The sequence below is a fragment of the Henckelia pumila genome, chromosome 4, assembly GCF_033568475.1.
Source record: "Henckelia pumila isolate YLH828 chromosome 4, ASM3356847v2, whole genome shotgun sequence".
NCBI classification, from domain to species: domain Eukaryota; kingdom Viridiplantae; phylum Streptophyta; class Magnoliopsida; order Lamiales; family Gesneriaceae; genus Henckelia; species Henckelia pumila.
Window position 1 is genome coordinate 69,737,955 of NC_133123.1, and position 20,225 is coordinate 69,758,179.

Below are 20,225 nucleotides of genomic sequence, written 5' to 3' on the forward strand. Positions count from 1 at the left end.
GGGCATTTCAGCCAAGGTCCAAGTGGTGTAGCCTTTATCCTCTCCAACTGCCTTTCACTTAGTTTTGGAACTAATTTTTCCATCACACCTAAAAAATATGGTGGCGAACATCGTGAAAATGCTTCTTTGCCATTTGATGCACTACCGACAATATAGTAATCACTGCTTTTCCTTTTTCGTGCCATTCTGATACATAACACATACATATTCACCAGTTATCTTAGATAAACAACCAAATCAGAATAATTATCATGAAAATTAGAACAAAAAATTCAAATTAAATATTTCAAATTCATACAGATGATTTCCTTATAATTACTCAAACCCAATACATCTATACAACTAAAATTTAGAAAATAAGAAAAAAAAAATTAAATCGATCCGAAATATCACTCAACACATCAACAACATAAATTTCGGAGCAAAATAGAAGAAAAAAGTCTCATAACTTGACATATTCATGAAATTTTAGTCCTAAAACATAGAAATATACACTACACAACCTACCTAAAAATTGAACTACTAAACAACAACAAAAAAAAAAAAACTTGTAGCAGTCGGAAAACCTAGAAATCAAACACAGTAAAGTTGAGCTTACATTGCTTTGTTGGCGTGTGTTGTTTCTCTGATGTTGGTTACTCGAGTAAATTAATGTGGGTTATCCTAGCTCTGATTTGAGTTCTCCCATCTCTGTTCTTCAGCCTCTAATCTGGGTAAATATTAGTTCTCAAATTCTCCCAGATCTTTTATCCAAGCTCTCATGTCTGAAAAAATGAGTTCTCCCAGGTCGATATATGCTGCTTGATGTAATTTTTGAAGGAATAAATGATAAAATAGTCATTTTGCGGTTCATGGGAATTTATAAAAAAGAAATTCTGAAAATGAGGTATAGTTCATGGGGAGTTATAAAAAAGAAATTCTGAAAATGAAGTACTTTTAGGCAGACCAAAATTAATCAACAGGGACTGAATATAAATTAAAGATTAGGCAGAGGTATTTAAGCCCAAATAACCCTTTAAAAAATCCTCATTGTTCAATTAGTTCAATTTCTTCCCCAAATCCAGTGCTTGCCCTAGATTTTGAACATGAGGAAAAATCGAAACTTGTGAATCTCACAGGTAAATTCTATTCTCAATTATGGTAATTTCGGTTACCATATTTATACTGGTGACTCTGTGGATAAAGAAAATGAAGGGAATTGGCGTGTCTGTCGGCGTCAAAGTTGTGACTTCATTAATGTGACTCTGCAGCTGCACCAGTACGAAGAAGGCTAAACTTTACGGGAGGAAAGTTTTCATGGAGTTTGTAATTCTCTCTCTCGATCTCTTTCGTGTTCTTGCTCAATTTTTCTTTCGCGTGTATTGGATAATATGTAGTTTTTGCTGCAGACTTGCTTGAATGAAGGCAAAGGATACTACTTTCCAGCGTCCCACATCTTGGACATTTGCGGTTTCCGGGTTTTATTTGATTGTCCGATTGATTTCTCGTCTCTATCAATCTTCTCTCCTCTGCCTTTGGATCCGGTTTCGACTTCCACGATTAAAGATGAGAAGTTAGCCTGTTCTTGTGTAAGTCATGCGGATATGGAGTCGAATGAAATCGAGACTCCAAGAACCGTCAAGCCGCTTGACTCCAGCAGCTTTATTCAAGCTGAACCGTTTTACAAATTTGTGAAGGACTTGCTTTTGTGGGAAATTTCTTTTGTTGATATTGTGCTAATATCTAGCCCAATGGGTATGATGGGGTTGCCGTTTCTTACTCGGAATAGACATTTTTCAGCTAAGGTACTCGAGATTTTGTTTCATGTAGTTCATTTTGTAGTTATTGTGTTGATAAATTTACTATTCTGAATGTAGGTTCTAAATTTGAGTTTGTTTACTTAGTCGTAGAAGTTGGTGGTTAGTGGATGTTTCATGATTAAGAGTTTGTGGATTGCTGGTTATCTCTCATGTTGTTTTTGGGTTATGCATTAGTATATATGTAAGAAGTTGTTCAACTATGAAAATTCAGAAAATATCTCCTTGTCTTCTGACAGATTCTCGGATTCTTCGAACTGTGCATGAATGCATAATAATTTCTGTTCGATTGTATAATCAATCATTCGGCCTTCCTTGTTGATGCCGTAGTTTTGATTTATTTTATTTCTGAATTGGTGTAGGTGTATGTTACTGAAGCCACATCCAGAATTGGGCAACTTATGATGGAGGATTTGGTTACCATGCACAAAGAATATAGGCAATTTTATGGACCTGAGAATTCTGGTGCACCTCAGTGGATGAAATGGGAAGAACTTGAATTTCTTCCTCTGGAATTGAAGGAGGTTGCATTTGGCACAGATGGTATGGAATTTGGTGGTTGGATGCCACTATACAGGTAAAATTTTTGTGTTTATTTGTTAAATGATGATGATTGGAGGAGGTAAAATTTAATTGTTTTTATTTGATCCTTGTAGAAAGAGAAAAGATTAATATTATCTCCAGAAGATGTTGAATAGGATGAACATTGGAAAAACAATTGAACCGATGATTGTTTTTTGTGGTTGTAGAAAACCTCCAAAAATAATATAAGTAATTTTTCAGGTCATATCTCAGTATCTCTTGAGTTTCATCCACAAAACTTAGAAGTAGCTGTAGATAAAATGGGACATATTTAGTAAATTCTTTATATAAACCGAGAAAATTTTGTCCAAGTTGTACTTTAGATAAAAGAAAAAATGCAAATTTTTGTTTTCCAAAGACTTCGAACATTATAAATCGTTTTATGGATAACGATATTGCGAAATATCTGTGTTGAAGATGTAATGAGGAATAGTTCTCAGTGCAGCTGATGTAAAGGATTGCATGCTGAAGATTGAGACTCTTAAATATGCTGAAGAAGTTTGTTACAATGGCACATTGATTATAAAAGCCTTTAGTTCCGGTCTGGAAATAGGCTCATGTAATTGGAGTATCAGTGGCCCAAAGGGCAACATAGCATATATTTCAAGTTCCGGTGTCTCATCAACAGCAGCAATGAGTTTCAATTACAAACCTCTTAAAAGACATGATGTAACTCTGTTTTCGGATATTTCTTGTTGCAATGCTACAGAGAAACTTGAAGATGATAACAGTTGCTTTGGCAGTAGTGGCAGCACTTTATCATACTCAAGGTGCTCTACTTTTCAATTGCAGTAGAATATACTTCTGATACTATGTTCAATGATTATCAATCTTCTACACATTCATAACTGAAGGAAAATTAGAAGTATAACTTTCTAATTTGATGCCTTACACTCATGGGTTTTGTAACCATTTTTCATAGGGATGATGTCAATCTGGAAGTGAGTGACATGTTTCATAGTGTCAGTGAAAGCTCGGAGGAGTTGGAGAGGTTAGATTTTATATGTTCATGTTCCATGGACTCTGTAACTGCTGGAGGTTCAGTTCTTATTCCCATTGGACGACTAGCAATCATTCTGCAGCTGTTGGAGCGTTTTTCCCTTGGGTTAGAATCTGAAAATACGAAGGTACTTTCACTTTGACAGTACATGCCATTAATGTAATTTCGTGTTTGGTTAGATGTGAATGAGGTCCATGATCTGTTATGCATTGGAGTTAAAAATGTGAATGCACCAACTTGAGTTGAAAGTATCAGTAGTCAGTACTAGTCTACTAGATGATAAATTGGTAAAAGTTTCTTAATTTGTTTGTCTATTACGTCATTGGTACTTGAAATGTATTACGAGATTTTCTTTTAGGTTATTCTGAGAAGTGAGACTTGCAAAATGACTAGGTGTATGTTAGAATTGCTAGTTTCTAGCCGCAGAGTATACAGAAGAAATTCCTTGCAACAAATTTAACTCAACACACAAATTTCTGGAATTAATATTATGATTTACTCCTATAGGAAATACAATAACAGACACAATTTTCCAATATTTAATTCTCTGTTCTAAAAGAAGTACCAACCCTAGCAAAACTAGTTTTACGCAACAACTTTAAAAGAAAACCCATAACTGATTCTACAAACTCCCCTAACTTTTTATTTCGCCCCACTCCCCCATGTATGCCCCTCTTTTCTTTCTTCTAGTATAGACATTTTTAAATAAGGGTTTTTCATGCCCACTGATTGGGACTTCCAACTACGGGACCCGTAACAGTGTATGCTGATGGATGTCTATTTACTCTGATACAAGGATAAAGTGCCATTTAAGTATAAATGAATAGGATGTGTATCGTACATGAAACATGCTTTATACATGTCCTGTACACTGTTTCTCTTGCACAGTTTTTAACTATCGTTTGTTTTTGTAGATTCCAATATATTTTGTTTCTTCTGTTGCCGAAGAGCTTATTGCGTTTACAAATGTTATTCCGGAATGGTTATCCCAGCAGCGACTTGACCGGGTGTGCATACTTAAAACTGTTATTAAGGGCAATTTCAAACTTCAATGCTCTATTGCTCTTATGAGCAAGATAATACAATTTTTTTTCCTATTAAATGATTTTGCAGTTGTACTCTGGCCAATCAATATTTTCTCATGCGGAGATGTTAGCAGAAGGAAGACTCCATTTGTTTCCTGCCATGTATTCACCGAAATTAATGTAATCAGTTATCTTTTTTTCCTGGCAGTGACAAAAATGTGCGTTTGCATTTTTTATTTATTTGTTTACCTATTTAGTAATAGTATTTTTGTGTTATTATTTCGGGCAGGTATTGTCATATTTCTGCACTGGACGTGTTTCTCATGTTTTTTTTAAAAAAAAAGGAAAAGAAAATTCTATTTGCACCCAGCTAATGCCTTGTGTACAGATTGGCTTGGCAGGAACCTTGCATAGTCTTTTGTCCTCACTGGAGTCTGAGGCTTGGACCTGCTATTCATTTGATTCGGCGATGGTGTAATGATAAAAACTCACTACTTGTTATGGAGGTGTCTACCATGATCATATGCTCATCCAATTGGGCTCATAAATTCTGCATTATTTTTTATTGTTATCTTCCACACCATTTGATTTTACTTTTAAACTATAAGTTTTTGGAATTTTGTCGTTCTCTATTTATTAGCCTTTCCGATGTACACTTTGCAGGAAGATTTCGATGCCGATTTGGTTCTATTGCCTTTCAAGCCAATGAAAATGAAAGTCCTCCAATGCTCCTTTTCTTCCGGATTGCCGTAAGTTGTATTCTGTTCACTTTGCTGAATAGCTGGTCCAACTACAACATATTATTACTGCTTTGAGCTCTCTTTTATCTTGATAACGAGACCCACGATTTTTATCCTATTTTCAGGCTACAAAAATCTTTGTGTTTGCTAAAGAATTTACAACCCAGACATGTACTGGTAAGCCGTATCATGAGTATATCCTCGCTTTTTTGGTGACAAATAAATGCCTTTGGTTCCTTAGTATCTGAGAACATCGTTTTTCTCCATCTAAATACAACAGTTCCCTGAGATGTTGAAGCAACATGTCTCGCCATTGGAACCTTTGTTTTCGTTCCAATATTACGTCGAAAACAAAACGATCCAAATAACAAACGTGAAGGAAGACTCGGAACTGGATATTTCAATAGAATTGGCCTCAAGAATCCATTATACGACTCTGGAGAAGCCGGGCATAGATCTTTCGAGGTTGAAAGGAGAACTCATAGTAGAGCAAGGGAGAAACCGGTTATACCTTCGAAACGAGCACTTATCCGCTCTAACCAGGTCAGTGGTGCATTGTTTTGGTAGAGTTGACTTGGATGCTCTTCTTATAGCATTGCAGAAGATAGGGGTGGATGCGACGGTAGGCGACGTAGTGGATGATGGTGAATCAGATGGTTCACATGTCTTGCATGTGTCTGAACCGGGTGAAGCTAGGATAGAAGTCACTGAAGCACAGACATTGATTAGCACAGAGAACGAAAATTTAGCGACTCTTATTTCGAAAGCTGTGTGCTCTATCTTGGACCTCCTTTGATCATATCGCCAAAATATTAAAATTTTGAAGTGAAATTGGTAAAGATCATGGTCAAGGAAACCATGTACCAAATTTTACTTTTTCTTCCATTTGGTGTCATCTTTTCTATAACACAATCTAAAGTTTAATCCCATAAAGAATTTATATTTGTTGAAAGATAATTTTGTTTAGAAGATAGCCAAACTCAAAAATGATAATTTTTAGAATTGCTTCAGAGTACTAGATAAACACTTGATATTGGTTGTCACTATGTGTTAGATAACCATTCGAATCTTGTCTTATTATTAATTTAAAAAGCATAAATAAGTCCGTTCTTTGAATTGGAACATTGTTGTTGATTAATGCTGTGGCTCGACGGGGTGTGATTGGAGGAACTTTGGCGATAGTTGGACTGTATCTGAAGCTGTATCCACCGAGTTTGCGAGTTTTTCAGTTCAAAGAAACTTGTTTTTCCTGGTTGTATGGCTACGTATGATTGGAACGATGTAGAGGTACGTGGTTACTAGCTATTCTTGATTTGTCATATTCAAATATTTTCTGGAGTTTGCTTGCTGGTTGATGGATCCTAACTTCTAAGTTCATTAAGGTTGAAAGAAAGGGTACTCTAGGATTTTCGATTGTGGACTGTGCTTTTCGGGTTTCAGTTTCGCCTCCTCTTGGAGTCACTGTTGTGGCTCTGTTTCTGAGTGGGTTTTCTTTGTTGTATTTTCTTTAATCGTGTGAGAATTTGGTGAAATGAGAGCCAAGATAGACTAACTCAGCCATAAGGTGAAGAAAGGTAGATTTTGATCATGTGTTCTTTATGGTAGATAAAACTTTATGTACAGTCTTCAAAGAAGCAATTGATTGTTATGCCTTCAAGCTGTAATGATATTTATGAAGCATAATTTTTCTGCATTACTTGTGATACCACTAATGGGGGAATGTTTAGAGACATTGAAAAAAATACGTGGAGTACAGATTGAAATAGATATTATAATTTTAAAAAAAATTATTTTCAATAATTTTTAAAATAATTGTAAAATTGAAAATTTATATTTAACATTTTACTTTTAATAAGTTTTTTAATTCGCTTGAAAAGACGTACAAGCTAAGTGAGATGATGGGAGCATTTTTTTTTTTTTAGAATATCATTATTTTTGGAAGAAAAAATATATATTTTGTAAAATGATACTTTTATTGGAAAGGGAAAAAATGATTTTTGTTTATGATGTATAGTGTTTACTTAAATTTCTATGAAATTAATCATAGTTTTAATTAAATTTATTTTATTGTTATTATTATTCGGAATTTCTTGTGAGGTGTTCTGAATGACCCTATTTTTGGGAAAAGTCTTTCATAATTTGGTGGCATTGGATGGAATAATACAGTCAAGTCAACCTTAAGGCTTAAACAACCAAAAACAAAAACCACCACCACGTCAACCAAAAATAATATAATGCCATTAAAAGGTGTTCAAGTTGGTGAGTAGGTGAATTTTTGGTCAGAGGTTAGGAGTTCGATTTCTCCTATTAACATTTTTTTGGACTAGTTTGTCACACAGGACTTGCCTAATGTGATTTACCTGGCTAATGTAGTTTGCAGGCTATTGCGTTAGTTCGGGGGTTTACCCAGTGCGCACCGAAGATAGCGGCTGCGGGTTTTCACGTCACAAAAAAAATAATATAATAATAATAATATGACTCTCAATTGAATGCTCGGTAGAATATGTAAGTTTTTGAAAATGATTAGGAGTTTGATTTTCATGTAAACACTTTTTTAGGATATTGTCGCACGTGATTTGTTTAGTATGGTTTAGTTGGCTAACGTAGTTTGTAAGATATTGCGTTAGTTCGATGGTTTATTTAGTGAACATCGAAACATATAGTTGTAGTTTGTAAGCTATTTCATTTTCCCCCTTCGTCGGCCCTTGCCCGACAACTCTTTCTGTTCAATCTATGATATCGATTGTGGGTGGATTCCTATATGAAAATTGCTATGTATAATTTATTTTACTAGTGTGATTTACATACATGCTATATTTATTTTGCACGCAAATGATTGTGCTACTCCATCGTCATAAAAACATAATATGTCAATGTTATTGGGAATTAAGTTCAAATATTAAAATCTAATAAAAATTAAAACATTTAGTAATTTATAATTCGATATAATCCCCTATATTTTTAAAATAATGCCGAAAATGTTCTATAAAAATATTGACAGACGTATACAAAATAATTTTTCATCTTATTTCCTACATATAATTCGAGAGAGATCTCACTATAAATGAATATAAAGCACATTATTTTCCTATTTTATTTTTTTGATCAATTTTCGATATTTCAATTTTATTTATTTGATCATTTTATAATGCGATATCAGAAAACTATAAAACTTTAACTATAAAAAGCATACTCTCTATGGTCATAATGATAATTGTTACACATTCGAACACAAAATATATCTCTAAAAAAATGCGTACATATATCTCTCAAAAAAAATGCGTACATATAAAATTATGTAATTGATGTTATTTGAACTTGCTTGTAAAAAAAAATCATTTGGGTTTAAGCACACACTTATATATTTTTTTTATGGCGGCTATCAGCTATTTGAAATTTCACAATAAAGTTGTGTACCATGTACCAAAATATTTATGAAACATTATTCACAATTCACACGAATAGAAAACTCATTCACAAAATGTTTAGATTTTAGAACATCTCAAAATTCAAATGCTATTAGCGAGTGGAGATGCTTTCTTGTATTGCCCTACAAGCAAATTAAATGTCCATAACGCGTTCCATTTAGCTCGTTTCGTACAAAGTTCAAATTTTCCCTTTCAAATTTTTATATACATATTACAATCATGCTTTTCAGTTCCGTTTTGATCCGCAAATAATACTCATGTAGTGTTTGGGAGAGCTTTTAGGGAGCACTTCTTAGCTTTTCCTTAAAAAAATTTTGAGATTTTGTGAAATTTTGTAAAGGAAAAGCTGATAAGTGCTTCTTAGAAGTTTTTTCAAACACTACCTCAAATACACACACCTAAAAAAGACGTTTAGTAGGATATAATGGATGAGAATTAATGACACGATATTCCCGATCTTAATCAAGTAGAAATATGTGTTCTTTATCTTTTGACGTACAATGAGTAAATCTCCAAACCAACGCAACAAATTGTAAACAATACAATTAAAATAAAATGTAAACTTTGTGTAACAAATTCGCTCAAAAAAGTGTCGATAAGAAAAATCAAATTCATGACTATATTAATAAGTATCCGCGTAATCCACGGCCTCGTTGGAGGCATGATTCTCATGCTTGTTACCTCCTTATGAAAGAGAAAATTATGGAATACATATTCCAATTTCGTTTGCAGATATTAATGAATGATATCAATTTATAATATTTTTTTAGGGTATCAATTTATAATATTTGACAAAGCTTACCATTTATTATTATTAACATACATATTTATTTAAAAAATCTACTCCCCAAATTATCCACTCTGTCTGACTTTTACGTTTGCGCGTAGCATTGTTTCCACGTTTGTATTATGTAATGTAATGATATATTTCATGGTCAGCCCTGATTTCTGAATTCTTCAACTGAGGTAAATTTATCTATAAAGTCACCGGGCGATTACGGTAAACCCAAAAGACAACATCTTCAATGTCGATTTCTGGAATCCAAGGTCAACCTCTAGAGGTCACCGGTACTGTTTCTCTTCTTTCCCCTTTTCTTGTTTTGAGATTGAGATTCTGTTTCTGTGTTTTTTTTTTTTTTTTTTAAAGTGAAAAGTTGCTTGCTTTATGTGTATTTATTTATGGGTATGTTTTGAATCGGATCTCAGTTGTTGCTTGTACCAAGTTGAAAGATACTGAATGGATTTCGAGGCAAGATCCCTACGTCTGTGTCGAATATGGTAGCACTAAGTTTCGGACTCGTACTTGTACAGGTAACAGCACCGCTTTCGTGTAATACAGATTGCCTGCTTGTTTTTTTTTTTTTTTTGGGTTTTTGATTCTGTCGGAATCTTGTGTAGATGGAGGGAAAAATCCGACTTTTCAAGAGAAATTTGTGCTTACGTTGATAGAAGGTTTGCGGGAGATCAATGTTGTTGTATGGAACAGCAATACTCTGACTTATGATGATTTCATCGGAAGCGGAAAGTAAATATTTTATGACTTGTGGATCTGATTGTGATTCTTTTGAATGTGTATTTGTAAAGTCTTTTTTGCGAGCTTTGATCTTGAGTTGGTTGTGTTTAGGATTTTGTTGCAGAAAGTTCTTTCTAATGGTTTTGACGACAGCTCATGGTCTCTTCAGGACAAGAAAGGCAGGTATAATCCTGCTACGCAGACTGCAACATGTTGATTTCGGTCTTAAAGCGTTTTGTGCGATCTTGTGTCCGTGTTATTGTGTTCAGTGTTAGCGTTTTGAGGCTGCATTACGAGCCGTTTTTGCTGCACTGAGAGTGAGCTTGTGTATGTTAATTGAACTGGTTTAAAAGGATTTTGTGTGAGCTTATTATGTTCATGTAAAAGTTTTTGCTTGCATTTGTCGACCGAGCCTATATTGTGAGTGAATCTGTATGATTAGGTTCTTGTGCTTGCATGTCTGCTAGTATCCTTGTGAATCATTTTAGAACGGAGGTTGGTTTTGCTCCAAGAATGTTATCTTGATCTTATTTAGCGCTGATTGTATTTAGTTGCCAACTCCATGCCACTTTTTCCAGAGCATTCCAGTGCCACGGGCCCGTCAGATGAATGTATCTTTTCATTGATGTTCTTTATTTGGATAGACTGTCATCGAAATTTCTGGTGAAGCCTCGTTTTGTTTTCAGTGCTTGCGGGTTAGCATTATACTCCATGTATCACATTGTTCTTGCCTTTGATCCCTGTCGATGTTGTGATAGTGCCTCTCTGTCTTTCAGAATCCTATAAATCATGATTTCTATGATAGATAAAACAAGATACCTTTAGATGCTTGCATAAGAAGGTGGTCGGATCCCCGTATCTGCATGATTACTTAACAGTTTGGAACAAATTTAAGGGCACCTGATGCATGTATCTCTCTTTTTACAGGCACGCCGGAGAGATAAAGTTAATAATGCACTATTCTACTGCCAATGTAAGCTAAACTTCCATTTTGTTTCGTGCAACGTACTGGGAAATTATTGTAGTATCTAAAGCTCATGGGAATGTTTTACATTTTCAGAAACCAGCTAAAGCCCCGGCACCATCAGCTCCTCCATACCCGGGCATGCCAGCACATCAAGCCCCTCATTACCCTGCACATGTGCCACCATATCCTCCAAAAAGTATCCCGGAACCAGCTCCTTATCCATCCTATCCTCCTAATCCAGCCGTGTATCCCCCACCCCCGTATCATCAGCCCGCTGCTTATCCTCCAATTTATCCACCTGGGCCGTCTCCTTCAATGTATCCTCCACAACCGCACGATCCACATCATCATCCTCCCGGTAAGATTTCTCGGCTTCTTCACTTGTGCGGAATCGCACTGCTTTGAAAACGTGTAAAGGTTACAAAATTTATACTTTTTTGTAGCAGGGTTGTACCCTCCGTCACCTTATCCTCCGCCACCGTACTGAGACGAACAAAACCTTGTACGCCACCACCGTACTGAGACGACGCTTTGCTTGTTGATCTCTTTCTGCTGAGCCAAATTAAGAATTTGTGTTGTGCATTGTTGTTAGAAGTATTTTAACTCAATTATTTCACCATCTGGAGTATTTTGTAGTGATGTTTCTATTATATTTTTCGTCTCTGTTGTTTTCGAAAGGTGTTAATGTTGCAAGAACATTGTAAAAAGTAAAACATATAAAAGTAGCAATTGGTTCTTTAAACTGATTAAATCCTCGACGAAATTTTTTTCCGAAAACAATATTGCTCATTTTTTTTTTTGAGAAAATAGGGAAAAATATATGGGCTTCTGGTGAAGCTAAATTTCGTGTGAGTTCCTGAAATTTGAGGAAAACATGTGTTGTTTTTTTTCGTACTCTCAATTTTTCAAATTGATATAGGAAGTGTTTGTAAAAGATTATGTTTTTGTAGAAGTGATTAAGGGAATGTTTGCAATCATTAAAAAAAAGTGATTGTTAGTTTTTGGCTTAAAAAAATCATTTTTGTGTATTTCTTAAACCTAGATTATGTGTTAGCTTATGCTTAACTTAATTGAAATCCAAAAGCTAGTTATGTGGTGATTATGATTTTTCGAAAGTGATTCTAATAAGACGGTCATTGTTAAAATCACGCTAATCACTTATTTATCAAACATTACCCAACTTTGATTTTTAGATTTTCACATTTGTTTTAAAAAATTATCAACTTTTGATTTTTCTGAATTTTTTTATAATCTATAAATTAATCATTTCTATAAAATCACAATCTATTGCAAACACTTCCTAAATTTATATAGATTATAAAAAAGTTAAGAAAAATCAAAAGTTGGTAGCGTTTGAAAACAAATGTGAGAATCTTAATATCAAAGGTGGATAGTGTTTGATAAATAAGTGGTTAGAGTGATTTTAATATTAACTTTTTTATTAGAATCACTTTTGGAGAATCATAATCATCGTATGCCTAGATTTTGGATTTCAATTAAATTGAGTATAAGCTAACACATAATTTGGGTTTAAAACACAAAAAAATAATTTTTTAAGTCAAAATCTAAGAATCACTTTTTTTTAGTGATTGCAAACACTCTCATAATATAATGAATTTTCTTTTATTACGATATTATTAGCAAGAACTTGTTTCACTTGCTTGTAAGGAATTTAAAAACCTCGATATCAATGGTGTTATCAGCTAAATGGAAATTGATAAACAATATGCTAGGTATGGTTTGGTATGCTCAGATGAAAGTGACATGAAAATGACACGAGTCACAATTTTTTACTTGTCTCATGTTTGTTTTATCTATTGATTAACTTAATTTGATCTTATTACCCGTGATGTTATTGCATATGAGTTGGATCATTCCTACCATATGTAATGACTAATAAGAACATGATTAACTTGATATGGGTGGAATTTTTACAAATATAGCCCATTTTTCGCACAAATGTTTGCAATTGATAAGAACATTTAAGACATAAATAATAATATAATAGTAAACATAATAATTTTATAAAAAATTTTTTTAAAAAAAACACACACTCACGTTATTCATCTCTATATATTATTTGTCAATATCCTATCATATTTTTATCAGATTTGTACACATTCTTTGTTCATATCATCCATAACCTCAAACGATATCTAAGTCGTTTTTCGTGAACTTTCATATATAACCTTGTTGGTTTGTTGTGTAAAAATGGGATATGCACTTGAAATGGATCTACCATTCGTGATATAATATATCATGAGTGATGTGGAAATAGATCCAATAATTTGTTCTTTTGTCTGAGAAAAAAAATTTATATTTTAATGTCATATATATAATTTTTTTTTAATGGTGTTAACATTTTCAACCGCTACTTTTTGCTACATAATTAATAAACTATCAAACTAACGCAATAGTCTTATCACACTAGTCAGATAAATCACATTGAAAAATCTATGAGCGATATGCTAGTTCAAAAAAATATTGGTATAACTAATCGAACACCTAACCACTGACCAAATGCATATTTAATCTGCCAACATTATCAGTTTTTGAATTATCCATATATAGTTATGCCTTTTACATGTTTTCTCACATGTAAGCCTGATATTTGGGGAAGATACATCAAATCAAGTCCCAAACAAATCTTGTTCAAATTAATTAGATGTTAAACTAAAAATTCTGATAAATTATAAGAACAAAAATCAATTTCAAGAAATATGTACGTAGGTTTCGCCAGAGATATTCCAATTTTAACTTAAGAGAAGACATGGACTAGAAGAAGTTTTAGTGAAAACAAAATGGTTTTTTGTAATTAATGTATATGTTTGATTACAAAAACTGTTTTTAAAAAACTGGTTTTTAGTACGACTGCATGCTTCTATTTCTGTTTAAAAATTAAAACAAAAACACTATTATCAACATCAATACAAACATCAAAATTAGGGGTGGGTATCGGTCGGTTTGGTTAGGTTTTACTCTACTAAGGTTCGATTTTTTCGGTTTCGATTTTGAAAATCTCTGGTCTGAAATCGAAACATTTTATTACGGTTCGATCCGGTTTTTTTGTGATACGGTCCGGTTTATTTGGTCGGTTTTATACGATTTAAGTAATGAATTAAATTGATTTTGCGCGACTGAAAATATTAGTTTAGAGACAAAGAAAAGTACTACGCATTGTTTAAAATAATTATGGATTTAAAACTAAAATGAAAATCAAAATATAATTTTTTTTAAGAACTAAAATGATATCTCACTTATGACTTGTAGCATGTGATACATAATAGATAACTAATAACAATAAAACATAAATTATTCCAATAGAATTAACAATATAAACTTAACTTAAAACAAGAAAGAAGTTCCATAAAAACCATATTTAATTAAAATAAGCTAATATCTTGTAAGGAAGAAATCATAAAAATGATAATAAAGGCCCATTTGTAAGAACCAATATTCATAAAAATCTTATTTTAATTAAAATATGGTCGGTTCGATTTTTTCGATTTTTTCAGGGTATAAAACCGCAAACCGAACCGAATAATCAGTTTTCATAAATTTTAAAACCGAAACCGGCCAAAAAACCGAAAAAAGCAAACCAAATAAACCGAATTTTCGGTTCGGTCATTTTTTCGATTTTAACCAAATTATGTTCATCTCTAATCAAAACGGCTTATATTTTTTTTAATAAAAATAATTTTAAAAAGAGAGACTATGCTCCACCGACACCTACTAAGACAACAATATTTGGATCGGTGGACCTTACATGATTTCATGTGGGTGAGTATGGGAACTATGTGTATCCAAGGGTTATACTCCACACTGCAGGGGCGGACGTATATGGGGGGCTGGGCTCCAGCCCAATCTAGCCCCGGCCCAACTCATTACCTATATAGGTCATATATTTTATATTTTGATTCTTTAGTTTAATATTAGTGGGCTTTAGTTTTTTTTTTTTACTTTCTTCCAATTGCTATCCATATAGACTATATATTTATATTTTATGTCTCAATTTAATATTAGTGGGTTTTGGTATTTTTTTTAAAGCCAATATTCTTTAGTTTTCACATTTTTGTTGAGTTTTATATTTTTAATTTGGATTTGTCTTGTTTATTAAAAAATATGGATAAACTTCTACAATTTTATAATATTAAAATCTATAATTAATTTTTTTAAAATTATCCATTTAAGTTACATTTTTGTTGAGTTTTATATTTTTAATTTGGATTTGTCTATGGTTATTAAAAAGTATGGATAAACTTCTACAATTTTATAATATTAAAATCTATAATTAAATGATTATATCGCTCATTATATAATCATGTACTAGGATTTTATATACATATATAATTATTTTATTTTTAAAAAAGGATTATTTAATTATTCTAAATAGAAATAGATATTATCAATTAAATTAATTTTTTTATGAATAAATTAGTTGATATTTTTTCTCTAAATTTTACTATTTCAACAATGGATATGTTATTATTTTCATTAATATGATTTTATATTAAGATGGAAGTTATTTTAAAAAGTTGTTATGAAAATTATAAAAACAATATTAAAAAATTATATTCAAATTTTCATTAACGAAGATTTTCACATAAAATTTAGCCCCTCAGTGATAAAATCCTGGTTCCGCCCCTGCTCCACAGGTGTAGCATAGTTCATGACTTCATGCCATTGTTTTATAAAGTGCTTAAAAATAAGTTAAAATTTTTGTACTCAGCTTGTTTGAGTAACACGCACATAAATTTATTTACTTTTTTACACGAACATGTACTTAGATTTAATTTTATTTTTTGATAGAAACCTGTACATGGATTTTTTTTTTGTTAGGTTAAAACATTTTCATTCATTCACAGAAGATCTTAAAAACATGGAGTAACCAACCGTACGTCCCTAGCTAAATTCCTCGGAAGTATTAAGATGAAACTCAACACATGCATTGAGTGCGTAGGATTCGAATATGATATTATGCCCTCTCGAGCCGCAAACATGCACGTAGATTTTAGATTCCATGAAAACGAGAACTTTTGTGTATAAATCTATTATTCATCACAATTCAAATCGTCAAAGATATTTCAATCTATAATTTGACAATAGTAACTCACTTTTTGAAAATAATAATTAAATTGGAATAAATTTAATTTTTTTTTAAAAAAACTTTTTCTCTTGTTCTGGTAAATCAATATAAACCTTCAATTATATAATATAATTAAAGATATAAACTCCAAATTTGGAGTAGCCTGGATAGCATTGTTGGCAGGTGCGATGTCGATATGTTTGTTGTGTTTCACTACTTTTGTGGACGAAATAGAACTAAATAAATGGAATCAAGAATAACTTGCTTTTCTTCCCACTTGGATAAGGATGCTGCTTACGAGTTTCAGATATTCTTTTGCGATCGATATTGATTATCATGAATAATAATTTATACAGATATAAACACGTGTATTATCGGTCTCACAAAATTGACCCGTGAAACATATTCACTAATATACCAAGAATTTCGCCAATCACATTGCAATATATATATATATACTAGTAGCATCCACACACGCTGCGTGTGTTGTTAAAACATGAATATTTACTATTACTTTTATTGTTGTTATAATTTTTATTTCTAATAAATTTAAAATTAAAATGGAGGTCCGAAAAATAGAAAAAATCATGAACGCATGAAGTTTAAAATTAATAGAGATAAAGATTTTTTTCTTTTTTTTCTTTTTTTTTTTTTTGGCTTTTTGAAAGATATTTTAGATATTTCATTTCTGGCTTCATTAAATCAGTTTTAATTCGGTTATTAAGTGTTGATCTTTTTTAATAAGATAGTAAGATAGATAGATATATATATTATAGAATAATGCTAGAGGTACAACCAATATATCGTACAACGATATTTACAACAATTATATCGTGATATTTTGTTATTATCTCGTGAGATTTTGATATGATATCGTGAGCTTTTGCATTTAATGTATCGTGAGATTTGATAAATTAAAATTTTGTATTGAATTTTTTGTGATGTAAAAATTGTTGTACAAATTTGGTTGTACATGTAGCATTGCTCATATATATATATATATATATATATATATGTGTGTGTGTGTGTGTGTGTGTGTTAATATCTCTTTACATGCAATACGGTTTGAATAATTATCTAAATATAATAATTTTGTTATTTTCAAATTGATGACTTTTTCGTATTTTTTTATTGGTATTTGTACGCTTAATATTTAAATTTGAAGAATTATTATTTGATTGATTATCAAAATATTAAGAAAATTATCGTTTTGATGATGTGCGTTTGTCTTTCTACGACGTTTTTTTTCAGCAATAACTTGTAATTTTATTGCAAATAAGAGATGTCACATGACTATTACAAAATTCATCAACCAAAAGAGAAAATTCTCATCGTCCCAAAAAAAGGGAAAGGGTGAAGAAGAAGCAAAAAATCAAAACTATATACCGCAGTTTCCATTCTTCGACTGTTTTTTATCATCGTTCGTGGTCGGCAGTTGAGAGGATAGCTGACTTCTGCACCAATGGATTTGTGGAGGTGCTTTCGTGTAGTAACCTGATTCCTGTTTAAGTCAATCAAACTGCCTAGACATGTTTAAATGATCAAAACATGATTAAGTAATCCTCATTTGGGTAAATTAAAATGAGTATAAAATCGGATTCAGGAAGTTTAGAAATGGTATAGAAAGCTCCAAGAGTCCGGGTAGTTCGTGTAGTGACCCTGCATGAAATCACCTACTAATTGGCAACTAATAGCATGCATTAAACTTAATACAACAAAATACTTAACAGAGTAAAAACGTGCGGAAACTTAACCATAATTTACATATCAGCTTAGTAATATAATCCAGGCTTAAATCTGTAGTGATACAACCATATCGAAATTCTTAAAAGTAAACTTTATACAGCTAACAAATCATGTTGTATAATAAACTCCTCAAGGCTCCTGCTCCCTAGTCCTGCCTTGAACTACCAGCTCCGTCGATCCTGCGACCTGCCCCATGGAATAGAGTGTCCAAGATAACAACTAGGACGTGAGCGCTACGCCCAGTACATAGACATGAGTAAACATATGTATATAAAGCATGCAACATGATGACTGGTAAAAGATCATCTGAAAAGTCATGCTCAGAACCGGCACCATATGAGTGCTGCCACCGCACGGATCAACCTCTGGGTGCAACCACACTCGTCTAGTACACCAGAGTAGACAGACATAAATGCCCCCGCCGTCGCGGTACCCTCAGTGACAGACTATCGAGTATAGAGATGAGCGGCTCTATAATCAGGTATAACAAGGAATAGGCTCAACGTGTATATGCACATGACATATGAGTATAGAAAACGGTAAATCATACATCATGCCATATAATAATGCCAAATAAATGCAACATATAAACATGTATACTCGCTGGCAATCTCAGTCAATGTGTACGTACCTCTAGGCTAGTTCAAGTATAATAGGATCCTAGGTTCCAAGCCTATATTCAAAAGTTCACCGTATCACTACATAAATTCTATAAGCCTTAACTAAGCTAATAAGTACTCCCAAAACTTAAATAGATTCCCGGACCATACCTTCGTCCGTAGTTAGCCCTTTGGAGTCGCTAGTTCCGGATGACTATAACCACACCTTGGTTATTCCAAAACCTCTATTATAACCGATAGGGCCCTCAAGTGTATATCTCACACTATATAACTGAAGAAGGAAACTCGGGAATTCGTAATTGAAAATGAACTCTGAACGGCCCTATTTATAGCCAAATTTCTCGGCCAGGATCGGAACTTCCGATTTCGGAATCGGAGCTTCCGATCCAGCTCATTGCGTGCATGTCTGCCACGCCAGGATCGGAACTTCCGATCTACGATCGGAGCTTCCGATCTGCTCTATGATCAACACTTGTCAAAACTCGCGACTGAGTCATCGATCATTTCTGGCAGCTGGGGATCGGAACTTCCGTTCCAGGATCGGAGCTTACTATCCAGGATCGGAGCTTACTATCCAGTTCAAAATTAAAAAGCCCAAATTTTACTTCTGAAGTCCAATAACACTCCGAAATTGGTTAAATACCAACCCTTAATCATGTTTAACATATTATTATCTTAAAATGGTTTCTGGGTTACTATATTCTCCCCACCTTTAGATATTTCGTCCGCGAAATAACATCTAAAGACAAATCAAGATAACAATATGAAACATCAAACCATGTCTTATTACAACAACGGTAATTACATCTTACATGGTAATAAAAAATACAAAGAAAACAACTCAGGATATTTTGCTTGCATACGACTCTCAGTTTCCCAAGTTGCTTCTTCAACGCCTCGGCGCTGCCACTGTACCATCACAAGTGGTATAGTCTTGTTCCGAAGAACTTTCTCCTTCCTGTCTAGGATACAGATTGGTCGTTCAACAAAAGACAGATCTGGCTCTAGCTGAATATCAGTAGACTGAATCACATGAGATTCATCAGCTATGTACTGTCGAAAAAACGACACATGAAAAACATTGTGTATACTGGAAAGAGATGGTGGTAAAGCCAAACGATAAGCAACATCTCCGATCTTCTCCAGTATCTGAAAAGGCCCAATGTAACGAGGAGACAACTTGTCTTTCACACCGAATCTCATCACCTTCCTGAAAGGTGATACTCGCAGAAAAACATATTCACCAGGCTCAAACTGAAGTGGCCTGCGGCGAATATTCGCATAACTGGCTTGTCTATCTTGAGCAACTTTGATCCTATGCTTGATCAAATCTACCTTGTCTACAATCTGCTGCACCAATTAAGGACCCTCGATTTGCCGTTCCCCGACTTCATCCCAGAATAACGGAGTACGACACCGTCGACCATACAATGCCTCGAAAGGTGCCATATCAATACTACGATGATAACTGTTATTGTAGGCAAATTCAATCAAAGGTAACTGATCCTGCCAAGATAAACCAAAGTCCATGACAGAAGAACGTAGCATATCCTCCAGCGTACGAATAGTGCGCTCTGACTGCCCATCAGTCTTCGGATGATACGCCGTGCTCAAACTCAGAGTGGTACCCAACGCTTGCTGAAAACTACCCCAAAAACGTGAAGTAAATCGCGGATCTCTATCACTGACAATACTCACTGGAATCCCATGTAATCGCACAAT

At 33.4% G+C, this 20,225-nt stretch overlaps 2 protein-coding genes across 7 annotated transcripts; both read left to right on the forward strand.

Moving 5' to 3' along the window:
- The first annotated feature begins 1,011 nt into the window (after nucleotides 1-1,011).
- On the forward strand, nucleotides 1,012-7,741 carry LOC140863701 (uncharacterized). Of its 5 annotated transcripts, none has more exons than XR_012144008.1 (12): nucleotides 1,012-1,305; nucleotides 1,389-1,784; nucleotides 2,159-2,373; nucleotides 2,819-3,148; nucleotides 3,301-3,505; nucleotides 4,293-4,385; nucleotides 4,492-4,583; nucleotides 4,792-4,909; nucleotides 5,067-5,152; nucleotides 5,269-5,320; nucleotides 5,424-6,430; nucleotides 7,517-7,741. XR_012144008.1 is itself a non-coding variant. In XM_073267302.1 (12 exons), exons 2-12 carry the CDS (start codon nucleotides 1,297-1,299, stop codon nucleotides 5,937-5,939), a joined length of 2,112 nt encoding a protein of 703 aa, XP_073123403.1. In that variant the 5' UTR covers nucleotides 1,018-1,118; nucleotides 1,251-1,296; the 3' UTR covers nucleotides 5,940-7,741. The 5 variants fall into 5 exon arrangements, 4 of the variants coding, with proteins under 4 accessions (XP_073123402.1, XP_073123404.1, XP_073123403.1 ...); XM_073267302.1 differs by having other exon boundaries at nucleotides 1,018-1,118; nucleotides 1,251-1,305; nucleotides 5,424-7,741; XM_073267304.1 differs by having other exon boundaries at nucleotides 1,029-1,118; nucleotides 1,251-1,301; nucleotides 5,424-7,741.
- Nucleotides 7,742-9,468: 1,727 nt separating this feature from the next.
- Nucleotides 9,469-11,708, forward strand: LOC140864602 (elicitor-responsive protein 3). Of its 2 annotated transcripts, none has more exons than XM_073268881.1 (7): nucleotides 9,469-9,639; nucleotides 9,778-9,882; nucleotides 9,970-10,096; nucleotides 10,196-10,267; nucleotides 11,012-11,057; nucleotides 11,145-11,409; nucleotides 11,495-11,708. In XM_073268881.1, exons 1-7 carry the CDS (start codon nucleotides 9,597-9,599, stop codon nucleotides 11,536-11,538), a joined length of 702 nt encoding a protein of 233 aa, XP_073124982.1. In that variant the 5' UTR covers nucleotides 9,469-9,596; the 3' UTR covers nucleotides 11,539-11,708. The 2 variants fall into 2 exon arrangements, with proteins under 2 accessions (XP_073124982.1, XP_073124983.1); XM_073268882.1 differs by having other exon boundaries at nucleotides 9,477-9,639; nucleotides 11,498-11,708.
- Nucleotides 11,709-20,225: the final 8,517 nt, after the last annotated feature.

Bases quoted from the DNA above. Each gene is read 5' to 3' on its own strand.
- LOC140863701 (XM_073267301.1), top strand. The intron at 4,386-4,491 runs GTGTGCATACTT...ATGATTTTGCAG, and splicing joins CCCAGCAGCGACTTGACCGG to TTGTACTCTGGCCAATCAAT. The intron at 4,910-5,066 runs GTGTCTACCATG...TACACTTTGCAG, and splicing joins ACTCACTACTTGTTATGGAG to GAAGATTTCGATGCCGATTT.
- LOC140864602 (XM_073268881.1), top strand. From the start codon at position 9,597: ATGTCGATTTCTGGAATCCAAGGTCAACCTCTAGAGGTCACCG. The intron at 10,097-10,195 runs GTAAATATTTTA...GGTTGTGTTTAG, and splicing joins GATTTCATCGGAAGCGGAAA to GATTTTGTTGCAGAAAGTTC. The intron at 10,268-11,011 runs GTATAATCCTGC...CTCTTTTTACAG, and splicing joins CTTCAGGACAAGAAAGGCAG to GCACGCCGGAGAGATAAAGT.